This window comes from Orbicella franksi, chromosome 15, assembly GCF_964199315.1.
Source record: "Orbicella franksi chromosome 15, jaOrbFran1.1, whole genome shotgun sequence".
Classification (NCBI taxonomy): domain Eukaryota; kingdom Metazoa; phylum Cnidaria; class Anthozoa; order Scleractinia; family Merulinidae; genus Orbicella; species Orbicella franksi.
The window spans coordinates 17527720-17544414 of NC_138159.1; the positions used below are offsets into that span (position 1 = coordinate 17527720).

Consider the following 16695-nt stretch of genomic DNA (forward strand, 5'->3'; position numbering starts at 1 on the left):
ACACATTTTGAACAGCAATAAACAATTAGAGCTCAGCTTAGCGGATACGAAGTTTTGTTATCTGCAGTTGTTCGGCCTGGTACAAATATGACTGTCACTCACGGTAGATGTTTAAATCGTTCAAATTTTCTGTACAAATGACACAAACAATTATTTTCGAACGGAGTTTTATGATTGAGTACTTTATCTATTAACTGTTTGAACAACAGCGAAAAAAGCATTAAAATGAGAGGGAAACAACAAACTTATACTCACGTAGTGAAGAGTACGCGAAACCAGGCACTTTCCCATAATAGTAACCAAGGTTACGGCGGGAAAGCCGTACTGGAACGCGCCTCGTGACGTCACCTAAAGTGATCTTCACTATTTGCCACCGTACTACAGCCTAGCCGTACCATATCTTGAAGTCCCTAATGTGTTTCAAACGGTAGGGCGTTTCTCCCGCTTTCGATCACATCTAGAGACTAGGGGTAGTTCTACTCCCCCCTGGATTAGATGCTAGTCCATCACAGAGTTACCCCCCAGCATTAAACTTGCAGGTCCCAATTAATACATTTAGGAGGAGACATTACGTTGCGTTCTGTGGCAGAGCTCAAATCAGCACCGCTCGATCCGGGGTCCAGCCGGCTAACCATTAGGCTACAGTCCCTCCCACAGACAGTGCCATAGTCTGCCGCTGTTTTCACCCACCCCCCGTTTAATTGCGGGGTCGCCATGTTCAATGCATCAAATACCTTGTCGATTTTCCGGTCGTAAAACAAGTTCTCCATCACAAGCACATCTTGTCTCATCGTTGCGCTCGTCTGTGAGTTCTTGTAACCAATTCTGTATATACCCAAGATCTTCGCCAACAAGGTCGGTCGCTATAAAGGAACGAAATAACGGTACAAACTTAGGCCTGTTTTTCACTACGACATAACACGGTATGAGGACACGCAAAATACAAGCAAAAGCTAAAGCAAAGGCAGAAAAAAAAGTGTTTGTTCTTCTTGTGCTTGCTCTTATTCTTTTGTCTAGTGACAAGGCGCTGCTGTAAACATAAACATCGTCCGCCATCTTGTTTTACTGTATCGAAGAGGCATAGAACCGAAAATAAGACAATTATCCATTCTGCGCATGCCTCCGTGCTTATGCTTGTGTTGTAGGCGCCCTCTCTACCGTCATGATTGTGCTTGTGCTTATGTCGTAGTGAAAACAAAGCTTTACTTTAAATAAAAAAAAAGCGTAATAAATACGAAATCAAAATGCACAGCAGTCAACATTTTTCTTCTTCCCGATCGTCCAACCTATGAACATCTACAATTGGTTAATAATGGCCGGGCGCGAACTAGAGGTGCATCGGAAGAAAAAATTAAGGGGGTGGGGACTGGGATGGAGAAAAAGAGAGTGACGTCATCTTGTCATGTGACTACACTATACCTGTTCATCGAGAGCTTTATTGATGTAGCGGAAGTAATGAGGAGCAAACTCCAGAAAACACTGCAACTCCTGCCGGGACATCTGCTTCATAACAAACCGGTCATCTGCAACGGCAAGCCAAAAACGATATTCCTTTTGAGTTATTTTGGCTGCATACAAAATTGAAGGAAACCTGAAAATAATAGTTTACTAAGATAGAAAAACACCGAAGAGATAATAATAAACCACAAAGAAACAAGGATGGCTAAGGATGGAGAAAATTGACACGGATTACAAACGACGAACTTGAAAAATTTAGGCTAAACTTTTGCGAATGCGCAAACCATGAATTTGCTCCTTTTAATTATTCAGTATATTCTTGATTTACTTCGGGCAAGGCAAACGCGAATTACTTTGGACACTCAACTGAAAACTGCTCTAAGTAAAGGAAGTGCTGTGCATCACCAGTATTGTAGTTTTAGTTGCATTCAAACAAGAAAAAAAACCCATGAAGTTTAAGTTTCCTTCCATTTGCAGATAATTTGGCGTATGTCAAAAAATTGTATCTCCTTTAAATCATAAAGAAAGCCGACTACTCACCTAATGATTTGAAAAAAGCTGATCCCGACTTTCCGCCTTGAGCCCCCCACGCTACTGAATGCTGCAGAGATCGAATGTACCTACAAGAGACAAGTTATATACAATCACGTGTCTTTAATCAAAGTCTCCCTGTGTTTCTAGAGACGAGAGGCTGCGGGGAGATTTTCGTAGAGAAAGACAGCAAAGAACGCAAGCATAATAATCTGTGATAGTATATCCTATTAGGAAGAATTATATGACATTAATCTCTTTTTAATGAACTTTTTACCCCCCGACAAAAGTCCTGGGACAAATTTGCACTTTAGGCGCTTTTGCACACACAGCAGAAAAGAACAGAACTTCACCTACCTAGCCTCTCCCCTACACCCCACATACAATGTTGAAAACGAGTACCTGTAATTTCTCCTAAGTTTCAATAATCTATTGGGTGAGGAAGGGGCAAAAGCAACGCGTTGTTAAAGGGATAGAAGTGTTGTTAATTTTTCAGTTGAAAAACACAGATCATTCGTTGCATTACATCAGTGTACCAAGGTTGTCCATGATTACAGTTCCAGTCCAATTCTGCTGAGTAGGAATATGGTCTATTGCGCTACCGGCCATCGGTACATTCACAACCTCGTTGACTGCACAAGCAACATCTGTCATTGAGTTTCGAAACAAAAAGGGCGCATGCCGAAGCCCATAATCTCGAAACGCCCTGCTATAGCTGTCCCCAACCAATATCTTCATTGGTCCCAGTGACCTGGGGCCCGTTTCTCGAAAGCCCCAGAAAATTTCCAGGCGCGCAAAGCCATTTTTAGTTTATTTGTATCTAAAAACAGAGAGGTGTATACGCCTGAAACGTATAGTATGAAGGGAACTCCTGTTCATGTTAAGAATGTATGAACAAAACAGCGCTGTAATCAAAAGGTTGAAGATTTTGCTATGGCTTCCCGGGTGCGAAAATTCGAGAAATGAGCCCCTGGAGTAAAAATTCCAGAGTAGAGAAATGCATGTCTGTGGGTAGTACCGAGTATATCACTACAAGATCTGTAAGGGATGTGTGTGCCTTCTTACAAAAATACGAAAGTCTTCAATTCTTACTTCTCTTCGCCGTTAGGAAAGATTCTCTTTCTCAGAAGTCGAAACTGTTCAGCAAAATATATACTACAGTAGAACCGGCAGGTATTGTCAGCAAACTCTGGAATTACCAAAAGAAAAAAGAGACAGAACCTGTTAATCACCTCAAGCATTTTCGTAATTAAACTCATTCAACATCAGCAAATTAGATATTTATTTCACCTGTCACGCAATCTCCGCTTTGCTTGTCACAAAAAGTTACATGTATCACACAATCCACTGAGGAATACTTTGCTCGACGAGACCTGTCACGCAATCTCTACTTGGCCTCTCACACAAATAGATACATACGTCACACAATCAATTAAAACAACACTGCGTGACGAGACAAGAGAAGCCCCAAAGAGGGACGCTGTGTGAAACGGCATTGAAAATGACAAATATACAAGAAGTGCCACCAAAAAACGAAAAACATGCTCTTACGGTGTTTGAAGTGAAAATCCACCGCCGGATTAGCATCTTTTCTTTGGAAGCCAAACTGTACGAGATCTGAAAAAAGGAAAGATCGCATTATCCATATATGCACAGTAAAAAATTGAGAGCTTAAGCAATGACGACGGCAAACTAGGCCTGAGAACAACGCCTTGTAAAAAATGAATTTATATTTTACCTTCGAATTTCTCAATTTTCTAGATCCGTCCTACAGCAGCGCGCACGAATAACGCGTAAATTGTCCAATCAATAAATGCTACCATAAATAGGGCCTGTTGATAACCAATTAGATTCGAGAATTTTGTTACAGTTTTGATTAACGTGGGCGGACTGACAGGGATACAGTGAGTAGTTTTGTTTCATGCATATTTACTGTGCAGGAATGAGCATTTTCCTGCAAGATATGAACTGTTAATTACCAGTGTCATCTTGAGCTGAAGTATCTTGAGTTGGAATATTCTCCACCTTCTTGATGTCCTCTTTCTGAGCAGCAGTGTGTTTCACCTTGGAGTACACGACCCTTTCCGCTTTGCTGTGCTTTCTATGAGGTGATGATTGTGAGTCGGGCTCTACTCGATATTCCTGACTGTTGCTCATGAACTCTAACTTGTCCGAGACCACGCTTGCCGTGTCCCCGTCCTGTCCCGTCCCGCACTCCGTCTCGGGATTCACGATATCCAGATGTACATAACCTGCATGATACAAAAGTTACATATCTCTGTCACTCAAAAGTTCAAACATCAATTTCACTTTCCAACACCAATCACTTTAAAAATGAATATATGAATTACTCCGCACCAATAATACCGATATTACTTCATATTACCCAATTTTCAAAACTGCGCGCGTTGCGAAAAAGATTTAAAGAATAATAAACACAATAGCCACCATTTGGGACAAAAATATGCTCGGATATTTGTCCTTGGACATTATCTGGTCCTCGAAGCTCACAGTTTTCCTCGAGCTTTTCCTCGAACTTCCGAGAGCGTAGCTAGAGGAAAACTGTTCGCTTCTCGGAACAGATTATGACCGCGGACAATATCGTAGGATATTTTCGCGCCAAATGGAGGCTATTGTTTGTATGTTACTTCATATCAATCACTTTGTTTGAATGATAGTTCAAAAAACTTGGCTGTACATCCAAAAATATTCCCTGCTTCCATAGCTGCTCGGCTTAAGGACATCTTGACGTGATAGAATTTAGTCCCTCTTGGGAGTAACATAGTTTATCTTAGGTCTCGTCCACACTACGCCGGAAGAATTTGAAAACAGAGGTTTCACTCTGAAAATGATTCAAATGTTTTCCGTTCACACTCCGCCGGAGGAACGCAACAATCACCGCCTATTTTGGATTTGTGTTTGAAGAATATTCGGGCAGAGAAATTGACGCCATCGCTTGCGAAAAGCTCCGTTTTCCGTCCACACGGAAACGAAAAGCCGGCGTTTTTAAATTCCTCTAGTTTGAAGAGCGTTTTCGAAAAGTTCCGTTTTCGTGACGGATTAGTGTGGACAGTAGGCCTAACTGTAGAAATAAAGTTGCGTTTTCACGCTTCCTTATAAGCTGAATCATAGGGTTCCTTCGGTTGTACCACTACGAACTACGAAGAGGGGGGGGGGGGGAGGAGAAGAGGGAGGGGGATATGGAATGCTGGAAGCTTTGTCACAGATATATATTACAGGCATGGATCCATTTCGAGGTTACATTGTCTTAGTTGAAAATTTACTTCAGCTCACAGCTCAAAGTTACGTTTATAGGTTGTTACAAGTTTGAAAACCTGTTATATGAACTAAAATTGGGCAATGATCAGTCACTTATAACGAAAAGTCGGAATAGACCGGATTTCAATTGAGTGTCGTAAAAACCAAATCCAATTACTCACCAATTAGGCTACTCAGCCAATCTCAAACCGTGGTAAAACCAAAACCAAAACCAAAACCAAAACCAAAACCAAAGTAATTGCCTGATTACTTTCGACACACAATTGAAAAACCGCTCTAAGATATAAAAGCAATCAGAAAATACACAAAACAGGTTTTCATTTGTAACATTCTGTTGTTAGCCTGTAAGGATGAGACTCCTATTTATTCACCTTCATTCGCCTCTGTACTGGAATCAACTCTGATAATCTTGTCTGAACAATGCGGAATGTCCGCCTGCGGCTGTCCCTTCAGAGATACGTCAACAGACTTTCCGAAATCACTTAAAGAAAGCAAATGCCATAAGTTGCTAGACTACGAGTGGTCCCTCTTTCGATTAGTCCGTCGCGCGTGACGCGAAAGAAAACTGCGCGAAAAAAAAATGGCCGTGCGTATTCCTGGGGGCAAGGATTGCCACGCTTCTTGCCCCCAGGATTTCGCGCGGACATTTTTATCTCGCGGTTTTCTTTCGCGTCATGCACGACGGACTAAGCGAAAGAGGGACCACTCGTAGTCTATAAATTGCTAATGATCTTCACTTGTATAAAAAATCCTAACCAAAAGAAATAACACACTGAAACACTTGTAATTACAAATAACACGACACTTCTTTAACATGACTCAAAACAAACACATGTAGCCGCTGAACAAACACCTGAAAAACGTGAGACATGCTGTGGAGAGCTCTGACTAATGTGGAATAGCGCATAACTAGAACTAATGGAAAGCGTGGAAAAGTCCTCGCCCAAGGCTGGCTCCAATAAACAAGATTACAAGGGTTTCAAACCAATTGAGGCCATAATGACATAATCATTTCTTTAATCTTAAGAAAAGCACTGCATGAAGAAATCATACCCGGCAAACAATTGAAAAGTTGCGAAAGGTAATTACAGTAATTTTTAGAGCCTCCTATGTCTTTGTTCTTTGGCCTTATTACGCTTGTCATCTTAAGACTGTACGACGAGTCAGGCAGTCATGCGTGACTGCACATGTCACGAAAGCAGTTGTTACCTTTTACTTTGTAGAAATTCCCTGGTCGCTCCATTCATGATTTCTGACAGGGTCCGCTGAATGTCAAGCAGGCACTCGTTATATTCTTTAGTGCTGTAGAAAAAACAAGAGCCATTTGTTGATGTGTGTTCCAAAGACAAGTGCATGATGCAAATCTCATTTGAATTACTACCTTTAAGCTTTCTTTTCAAAATCTAGCTTCAAAGTTTCATTCATTAAACGAGCTACGGTTTTGCAACTTGAAAAGTTTAGCCTACATTTTTACATGTAAAGTTCATTATTTGTAATCCGTGTTAATCTTCTCCATCCTTAGCCAACCTTGTTCCTTTAGGTTATAATCTCGTTGGTGTTTTTCTATCTTAGTAAACTGTTATTTTCACGTTTACTTCAATATAAAAGGTAATTTTGTCTGTGACCAAAATAACTTAAAATACCGTGACCGATCTAGTGCTCGTCTTTGACTTTGTGTTCTCTTATAATATAGGCAAGTCTAGATACGTTCACCAAAATATTCCATGACATGGGAACTTCATCAGCACTATATTTCATAATGCCTTCAACATCCCAATGTGGAAATTGGATATGCACTTTGTCCAATCACAGCACGATGTAAACGTGATACTGCTTTTGTTTTTCAAATATTTAGTTTTTCTACCCGATGATAACTTTTCTTCATTATAATTATCACACAACTGTAATAACTCGAACCATGTAGCAAATTACACCCACAGGAGAAGAAATTGAGAAGGTATAAATTTAAAAAAAAAAATAGATAAATAAAAATCTCTCTGCACGCCAGACGTGCCTATGTGAGGTCCTTACCTCAGTGTGTAGGCAATAATAGAGCTTGTCTCCTTCTCACTCACAACTACAAGTACTTTCTCCCCAGGGGGGAGAAGGTGGTGTTCATGGATTGGGCTACAAACAAAGCACTTGACATGTTAATAAGGACGATATTAATTGTATTTACCAAACCATATCACAGAGCAAATACAGGACTATTTAAATTCTGTGTTAATATGATTAATAGCCTGTTCTAGGCTCTCGGTCTGTAGGGACGATCGAAAAAGCGGGCAGGCGACCGGCGGGGTCTGAGTCTTATTCTCTAACAGACCCCGCTTGTCCCTCACCCGCTTTTCCAATCGTCCCCACTGCCCGAGAGCCTGGAACAGGCTATATGATTAAGGCCCCTATCATCATGGTAATTGGTTTTAACCTTATGTATCATTAGTACTGTCTACTGGGATCGTCCCGCTTTTGTTTGAAGACCAATTTCGATATATTAAAATTCAGCCTAAAACAACAGATCTCAGTACGAGGCTCCGGGGAATAACTACAGAGTTTGTGGGGATTATTCCCCAGAGCCTCGTGCTGAGGTCTATTGTGTTAGGCTGAATTTTAATATATTGAAATTGGTCTATTGTGACCGATTATCGAATGGTTTTCCAGATTACAGACACTCCAGAGAATAACAACCTGATCATTGCAGGATAAAAAAATCTACAGAGACCTTAGTCACGAAAATGGTCACGAGAATTCAGATAGAGGACAAAAGATTACAAAACATGCAAGAAATATAACTTACAAGGTGGAGGCAACTGGTTGAAAAGCTGAGCTGGACATAAATGATGATATGATGTGTTTCACTTTACCACGCTTGCTCGTTCCGGTTAATCCTGCAAAACAGGTTTGTCTTGAATGTTTATCCATTATTCACAGACTAGAATGAAGCGCTTCCTTATCAATAATGGCCAGGTCTTTTTAGTCCGTTGGAAATTATGAAGCTTAAAGGAGCTCAATCACGGTATTTTAGCCACGTACAAAATTACCTTTAAATTGTAGGAAATCTGAAAATAGTAGTTTACTAAGATAGAAAAACATCAGAGAGATAATAATAAATCATAAAGGGATGAGGATGGTTACGAATGGAGAGGATTGACACGGATTGCAAACAACGAACTTGAAAAATTTTAAGAAGCACAAACCGTGTCGTAGCTTCTTTAAGCAATGAATTGCCTGGAATACAGGTCTTCAGTATACAGAAATATATGTTCTTGTTTTTGGCGTACTTTCACTTTCATTAGCCACCTGGAAACCTCTCGTTTCGGCGTTTACGACTTGAAATGTTTACAGAACAGACCTTCATATGTGTCGAAAAAAGAACGATTTTTCCTTGGGGAAAGTCACTAAAGGATGTACGTATGTATGTAACATTGTACGTATGGTCACCGACCGCGAATGAAACATTTGTTTAATCTTTTCTCTCTAAGTGAGGGTTAGATACGGAAAACAAAAGCTCGCAGGATTCTAGCTGCTGAAATTGAATGACGGCATAGTTCAGACCGGCTCTTGCTGGGAGAGTGGGCTTGGTCAGTGGCTTACCGTCAGAAGCAGGCGTAACATCCGGGTCTCCTCCTTCAGTACCGAGAGCTGTTGGAAAATGATAAATTCAATATAATCAAAAACAAGAAAATGCATTAACATCCTACGGCTAAAATACCCGGCTTAGGACAAGTCTTACAGAATATATCTTCAGTGGGTGCAGTGCTAAAATCATCTGAACCAATAAAAGGCTTTGTTGCTTTGACTGCAGCCAATGAGCTTTATGTGACGCTCCAGATAACGTCTAGCGCTCTGGTGGGCAATGCTCTCGCTTGAACTGTACACATCACAGCTTAAAATTTCTTTAAGTTTCATACGTTAGTAAAGGATAAGATTGATATTGGATGTTACTTTTCCTTTCTTGATCTATCTTAATCCCTCATGGGATCGCACACTACTGTAAACATTCACACATGACGAATTTGGGAAAGGAGCTGTCCAGCAGGACTTGCCAATCTTGGTCCAACTGATTGCATTAATCAAGGAGCCGTGTTTCAAAGAAATACCGCTGTCCAATCGGACCGTTTGATTTTCAAAGGAGTTTGCGGAATTCCAGGCGTAAACTGACGAAAAATACCTCTCAAAGGACTTTCCAACGGAGGAATGATTCCAAGAAAAAAATGAACATTATATTAAATAAAGAAGCACTGCAAGATTAACTTCACTGATTCTTAACTTCTTAAAAAAGGTCTTGTTTTTGAATATTGAAATAAATGCTATGAATACTCTGATAATTAATGTCCGAAAAATTTCGGTTCAGTCCTACCCTTTTTAGCTGTTGATTGCCACTGATTGACCGCCCAGGACTGGGAACGAGCGACACCTTTGAAATGAGAGCAAAGATAAAACGTGGTGAGCTTTTTAATCTCTCTCTCTCTGTCTTACTTTATCGTCAATGAGATGATAACAGCTTATGGTGCTGGGAGTAGTTATATATAGATTATAGCTTAGCTCTGGTAGAGAGCTAGTTTAAATACCAGAAGATCTAGGATTGAAATAATAGGGAAGCAAATCACTTGCCCTCTTGCTGTGATCAAACCACAATGTACAGTGGACTGGATTCATAGATCACTGTAGTTAACTAGACGGGACATTTCAGTGAGTCTTAAATACAGTTACCGGTTACTGACACGAGAAATTGACACCGATCAACTTTTCTCCATGAACAGACTGTGTTCTGTTCCATACAATGTGTAAAACATATAATAGCAGGTAAATTTGATCCTGATAAATACGGATGAGTGACGTATGACTGCAAAGAAACAGCGACTGGAGATCATTAACGTACACTCTCTCCAGCCCTACCCTTCTTTGTTGAGCGGTGCTGCAGTGTGCCCCCAACAGACTGGGTCCTAAAAAGACCTTGAATGCAAAAAAGTTCCAAAAACAACATTATGGTCAATTGAAAAATTTTGTGTTGAGGAATCCATAGAAAGAAACACGTATGCAGCTCGACAGAGAGACAGAGAACTATTATCCAAACTGGATAAGCCTTGCCGACAAATTATTGATTACTGGATTAAAATTATTAATCGCGACTGAAGTGTCAATGTTTTTTGGCTTATTTCAGGAGGAAGAAAATTAACGAAAGCAGAAGCGTTCAGAAATGAAACGAAAATTGACGTAAGAAATTGTTATTGTAACAAATGAATGTGTTTTCCTTTTCTCTTCGTCTATCAGCGTGTTAGAATCGACAAACAAGTTAAAATCTGTAGTCAATGTTATAGCGGCTGTTAATTAACACTGTGTTGTTAGGTTAAAACTTTCACAGCAGGTTAGACTGTACAAAAATCCGACCGCAGCAGAAGTCGTTCAAATCAGCAGCAAAAATTTAACACATCACTCAACCCACGGTAAAATGCTTTCAAACCTATTTTATTCATCAAAAATCCCTAGAATTGCTGTGACAGCACTAACTCCCACATGAAAAGGTCTGGAATGCTCGTCGTCTCGTCTCGCTTAGAGGTGTAAATGTTTTCGGGACGAAACGATGTAATAACAATTATTATTATATCTCTCAGTTAGTACGCGCGCTGTGATTGGTCAATTTAGCGGGCCGTAATCTACTGTAAGGCCCGCTAAAATTTAAAGCTGTTTTTGCTGCCAAAATGTTTCGTGATTTATCGCCAAGTGTTCTTAACTTTTTTAGCAATTAAAAATTTAAAACTTTCTTTTACTTTTAAATTGTGTATTAAAACCTGCTAGCGACGTCACTTAACAACGATTTCAAGTTGAGTCGTTTTGCTTCCAGAGTGCGTCGGAAATTTGAAGCCGTTCCGCGTGAATAGAAATCGTTCCTGAGCCCGTCAGACACACAGTAGAGATATAATAAATATCTTACTAACCTTGTTTTCTCGGTCCGTACTGTAAGTCACAGATCCTCGTATTTCCCTTTCGATTTATGGCCCGCGCGCTTCGCGCTTGGGCCATAAATCGAGGGGGAACAAACTCGGTCCGCAACTTACAATACGGCCCTCGAACTCGTTTAGTAAGAGGTATAAATATGCTCTCATTTCCGCTTTTATAAAGCTCGTGTCACACCCAGATTAGTCTCATTACATCTCCGACTTTCTCATTAGGGAGTCCCCAGAGGTTTCAGAACTACTATCTCCTATGATGAGCGACTATTAGTAGTTACACTGAACTAACAGCTAAGACTGATCCCCGAGGGGGTACTTCCAGAAAAGTTGGGTGGGGGTGTGCGGCCCACTTCCCAAAACCCTTACCCTCTTTATGACCAAAATCTGCGTTTTTTGCTACCCTATTTATGACCTGTCCAAAAATTTGATAGCCCATTTATGACCGTTGCGGCTGACACAGTTGCCCCAAACATAAGTTATGACGGGCTCTTGTTGACGGTTTTATCGATAAAGATGAAAAGGTAGCTTCTTCTAAGAAACATAACCAATTCAAGACGTGGCTAGAGTGCTAAAACCACACCCAATTTATAACCAAAATGGCCAAAATCGATACCCTATTTATGATCAAAACGGCTGAAAAGCCCTACCTTTCGGGGCCGTACATACCTATATAGCCCATATAAGGGAGTAACCCCGCCCACGGGGACTGATCTCAAGTCAGTAATATTTGCTCACTATTGCAAAGCTGTTATGGGTAGACAGCAGTCAAGTATATTAGTTCTCTAATTAAATACACTGCATTTACTATCCTGTGTAGTTAAAGATTACATGAGGATTGAAGGAAGAACAAACGTAGCGTTCGTATGCGAACTGTCATAAACCAGATCCAACAAAATCACATCTGGCCAATCACAATCAACGCAAATAATGTAATGAGCCAATCAGAAATCGAAACAACATGCAACGGGTGCCAAGCACGGGAAAACATGCAATAGGTTCCAAAGCGCGCGAAAAGTTGCAACTGGTGCTCGAGGCGCAGAAAAACTTGCAGCCAGTGTCAAGCGCCCGAAACACGCATAGGCCATATCACGTTTTGTTGTTGCTTCTACTCCTGATTGGCTGGAGAAAAAGCATGTTTGCTCTGATTGGTTAGATCACGTATGACTTTTTCTAACCAATCAAAGAGCTCAGAAAATGCAAACAAAATTATTGTCGACGGTCAATGAAATTTCCTCCATGGTAAAGTACCTATAACTTAACAGAACAACTGTTGGATAAAGGAAGCTAAATAAACTGAAAAGATTTTACGAGAAATTATGTTTCTTGTCGCTGATTGCTACAGATTTCTCTCGATACTTAAGCGTGAAAATCCAAAGCCAGTCAAAACGAATCAGCGTGGCCTGTAACTGGATTAAAAAATATTCACTGATGACGTAGCTCTCCGTGTAGTATATCTGATTGGTTGTTTCTTTCGCGCAAAATTTCAAAACCGGGCAGCGACCAATCAGAGACACGATACGGATCTCTGGTGTTACGTCATCAATATGGAATGGTTCTGTGCCAGTCTCGCACGTCCCCTGAGCCAGGGAAGAATTTGAGCAGCCTGTTTCCTCAATCAGACAAGGCTAAGTCGATAAAGACGAGTTTCAAAATAACCTGCACAAACCAAATAGTCTATTTATTTACTCACTTTTCTTGTCTAGAGCTTTGGGCACCGTGTTTACTTTTCTGAAATCAGGCAAACTCCGTTCTATAATAGAGCCTTCTGCGTCGCTGCTTTCCATTGTTTTTTCTTTTCCCATTTGCCCACTGCCATCAGTGTCGTCTTCATCAAGATTTTCTAAGTTGTCTTCCGTCGACATCTTGCAACAAAATGATTACAACGAGCTAAGAAAGAATAATCTAATATCCCTTTTTATTGGGCTATTGGGCTCAGCTCCACTACTCCACCGTAGAGAGGAATTTGTTCGTACCACAATTTCTCCTCGGGTTAAGATGAAACGGAACTCACTACCACTACACCAACAATTAAGTCTCACTGAAAGCAATTGACAAATATCGATCTCCCGTTTTCTTAAACCAATTTTTGTTTTCCTTAGGAGGTCGAGAAATCGATTATTTCACTGTATACTGGAATGACAACTTTGTAAGATCGATACAAATAGTTCAAATTTTGGGACAACTTTGCGAGTAAAGCTGTCATACAATGTGGGGTGAGTCTTCTTTTCCTCCCTGAACGTCACAGTTCTTTATCAAATAAACACGAGAAAGACTATTATGGCTTACCACAGACTCGTCAAGTTCTTGTTTGACGCAGGTACTGACATCAGAGTCACTTCGGCTCTTCTCTAGGTAAGTCACACCACTTGCGATTTCCCCCCCGGACAACGACGTGCTATCAACTGATGTTACAGTAATTGCAGGAGGGGAAGAGGCAACCCTCCGATGACCAAACGTGAAAGGCTTCCCTGAGACCATCTTCTCTGTTCCTCTATCTTCACGTTTTGTTTCTCCAGAGGTAGAGTCTTGTTCCTGACTTGTGGTTTGGTCACCTTCATTTGTTGGATTACATTTGTCATCTGTTTCCTCCTCCCCGTTCGATCCTTCGATGATGTACCATGAACTGTGTTTTATCTCTTCCATACTTTCTCCAGGGGGTCCCTTTTCTCCAGTCAGGACACCGTCAGGAGGTCCATTTCTGCTCTTAACATTCTCAGTAAAAAACGCCTTAGATTTAGTATCATCCATCATGTCCCCAGAAGGTTCCTTTATACCGCCAACGCTATCCGCGATAGGCTCCTTTGCATCGTCCATCTTACCCCCGGAAGGTTCCTTTGCACCATCCATCCTCTCCCCGGAAGGTTCCTTTACATCATCCACCTTGCCTCCACAAGGTTCCTCTTTACCTCGAGGGTCTATGGCTAGTACGTTTTCTTTGGCAATAGATGAATTGCCATCTAGACCTTTCTCGCTTTTGGCCTCAATAACAACAAAGGCCTTGAGGGTTTCAGACCTTTGCCGCTCTGTGAGATTCTTCTCAAGACAGACCCTTGCTAAAGGCTCATTTTTTGCACCAGGCAAAGAATGTCCCTTAACCACCCCTCCCACAGGTAAAATTCCTTCCGTGGGGGAGTCCACTGGGGTATTGACGTCTTTCTCCGTGCTTGGGATTGGTCGAAATCCACTGGTCACGTGCATTACTTCCACATCTGGCCCGCTCAACACTTCAGGTGAGTCTTCGTTTATGTCAGGGCTGGGGTAGGGTGAGGGTGATCTTGATCCCCAGGGAGTCTGAGAGGGGCTGAGGTTTCCTTCTTGAAAATTCAAGTCCACGCCTCGGACTCCCAGAAAGTCAGTCGATTTGCTTAGTTGCTGAAGAGAAAAAAGATTCCAGACATTAGGCACTCTACTGGTACATTTAAATTGCAGGAACACCTTCGTGCGATTATGCTTCTAAAAGAACGACCAGTATGCCGTTTACCGTTTACCGTTTGCCATTTAGCGCTTACTGCTTGCCGTTTGCCGTTTGCCGTGACGTCATGCTTAAACTATCTATTGTTGTTTTGATTGACGTAAGACAATTCAGTCAGACTTGTGAGCTTCTCGTCCCTTGAATGTCATAACAAGGCAAAGTAGAAACATAATTCACTAAAGTAAACTTTTCATTTGGAAGAACTCTTCAGTCGACAACAGGTTCCATTTCAGTTCTGTGCCACTCTGTAAAACCTTATGCTATTAGAATTTTAAATGAACTGTGTTTATCATGCATACACTTTGTACGAAGTATAATTTAATTTGATTTTAATTTTATTATGCACGACCCCATAAGCTACTAAGCTTTAATTTTTAATCGTGCTTAAATAAGGGTTGTCTGTCTGTCTGTCTGTCTGTCTGTCTGATAATAATCAATAATGAACAGCGAAAAACAGTTACTTCTAATGATGACTTTCCGTCGAGTTGTACTGAAGACATCAACTTTCCTTCCCGCATGGAAGATGTCATCGACTTATTGGTCTTCTTCTTTTCAGCTTGGAAATATTCTTGTAGGCTTTAGGAATATTAAAGAACGCATTGTCATTTTTTTGTTGGAGGGATGGGAATGGGGGGGGGGGGGGAGCTAGGTGGCTCAATGATTAATGTACTTGAATCGGCATCGAGCAGTCCGGGTTCGAGCCCTGGCCGTGATCATTCAATTGTGTTCTTGGGCAAGACACTTTACTCTCTCAGTGTCTCTCTCCACCAGCAGGTGTATAAATGGGTACAGGTGGATTGTTACGTGTGGGGGTTACCATTCATGCTTCAGAAACCTATTTAGGCATTGAGAGCTTGTTTCATTTACGAACTTCTCCAGTTACTGATGAGTTAAGCTAGAGATCGCATGGGGTTAAAACAATAAAACACAGGAACTGTGCAGCAGGGATGATTGTGCAATTCTCTTAACTGCTTTCATACACTTTCATGCAAGTCTCTTGGGAGAATTTAGTTTAAGGTACCAAGTTTTATTTTCATTCTTTTATGTTCCATTTGTTTCTCTGTAGACAAATGTAGGAGAAAAAGAGAGAAAATGTACAACTGAAGACTTCTTTAATCACCAACATCTCTCAAATTTGGCCAGCAATATAGTTACGTTTGCCTGATTTATTTCTGATTATTTCAGAGGGTGAGTTGTACAGAAATTGTTTGACAGTAGTTTACCTTATACTGATTTTCTGATCTTATTTGGCCTGACTAATTGCATGAGATTTGCGTAAAAACATGAGGTTGTCTTTTATCCAAAGATCAGCCATGACAGAATTGCACAACTTACTGACCTTGGATGTGTTTGTGCTACTCTACATAAACTAGGTTAGCTAACCTCGCATCTACAATCCTATTATTGACTATCCAACACTGAAACAGTACTCACGTATTGTTCCAGCTTTCTACAGTTTCGCACAAGGTTTTCTTGAGACTATTCAAGCTGTTTGCTATGACGTACTCCAGTGCCTGTCTATCTTCAGGGCCCAAGTGTTCACATGAGTCCGGGTTCTTCGTGGCTAGCGAATTCTGTGGTTCCTGAAGACTGGCTGCTTTCTTTTCCACAATTTCAACTTGTTCCAAGAAGCGCGTATGCTCCTCCTGAAAAATGTTCAAAAAAAATGTTCATCTGTTGGCAAAAAAACGGCACCTTTTTGAAGAATCCAATATGGGATTGCAACAAAATGCGTGGGACAAAATGCATTTTGTCTCACGCTTTGCCATTTTCTCCTTGTATTTTCACAATTTTTAGTATTAAAAGAGTTCAGTCACGGTATTTTGAGTTATTTTAGCCACGTACAAAAATTACCTTTGAGTTGAAGGAAACCTGAAAATAGTAGTTTACTAAGATAGGAAAACACCAAAGAAATAATAATAAACCATAACGAAACAAGCATGGAGAAGATTGACACGGATTACAAACGACGAAATTGAAACATCTATGCTAAGCTTTTCAAGA

General features: G+C 40.8%; 1 protein-coding gene across 4 annotated transcripts in view; it reads right to left on the bottom strand.

The window, feature by feature from the left end:
* The window catches only part of LOC145469110 (1-phosphatidylinositol 3-phosphate 5-kinase-like), a 42069-nt gene that overhangs the window by 3839 nt on the left and 21535 nt on the right, over positions 1 to 16695 (bottom strand). The window contains exons 21-37 of one of the 4 annotated variants that reach the window (XM_081452772.1): positions 16126 to 16337; positions 15153 to 15267; positions 13506 to 14591; positions 12910 to 13081; positions 10165 to 10221; positions 9626 to 9682; positions 8860 to 8907; positions 8063 to 8153; positions 7300 to 7395; positions 6478 to 6570; positions 5640 to 5749; positions 3969 to 4241; positions 3541 to 3606; positions 3082 to 3178; positions 1999 to 2078; positions 1420 to 1523; positions 735 to 863 (exon numbers count right to left, since the gene is read on the bottom strand). In XM_081452772.1, the coding sequence (XP_081308898.1) occupies positions 735 to 863; positions 1420 to 1523; positions 1999 to 2078; positions 3082 to 3178; positions 3541 to 3606; positions 3969 to 4241; positions 5640 to 5749; positions 6478 to 6570; positions 7300 to 7395; positions 8063 to 8153; positions 8860 to 8907; positions 9626 to 9682; positions 10165 to 10221; positions 12910 to 13081; positions 13506 to 14591; positions 15153 to 15267; positions 16126 to 16337 (2886 nt within the window). Of the gene's footprint in view, positions 1 to 734; positions 864 to 1419; positions 1524 to 1998; positions 2079 to 3081; positions 3179 to 3540; positions 3607 to 3968; positions 4242 to 5639; positions 5750 to 6477; positions 6571 to 7299; positions 7396 to 8062; positions 8154 to 8859; positions 8911 to 9625; positions 9683 to 10164; positions 10222 to 12909; positions 13082 to 13505; positions 14592 to 15152; positions 15268 to 16125; positions 16338 to 16695 lie in introns of all 4 variants that reach the window. The other 3 variants (XM_081452771.1, XM_081452774.1, XM_081452773.1) reach the window with 3 other exon arrangements.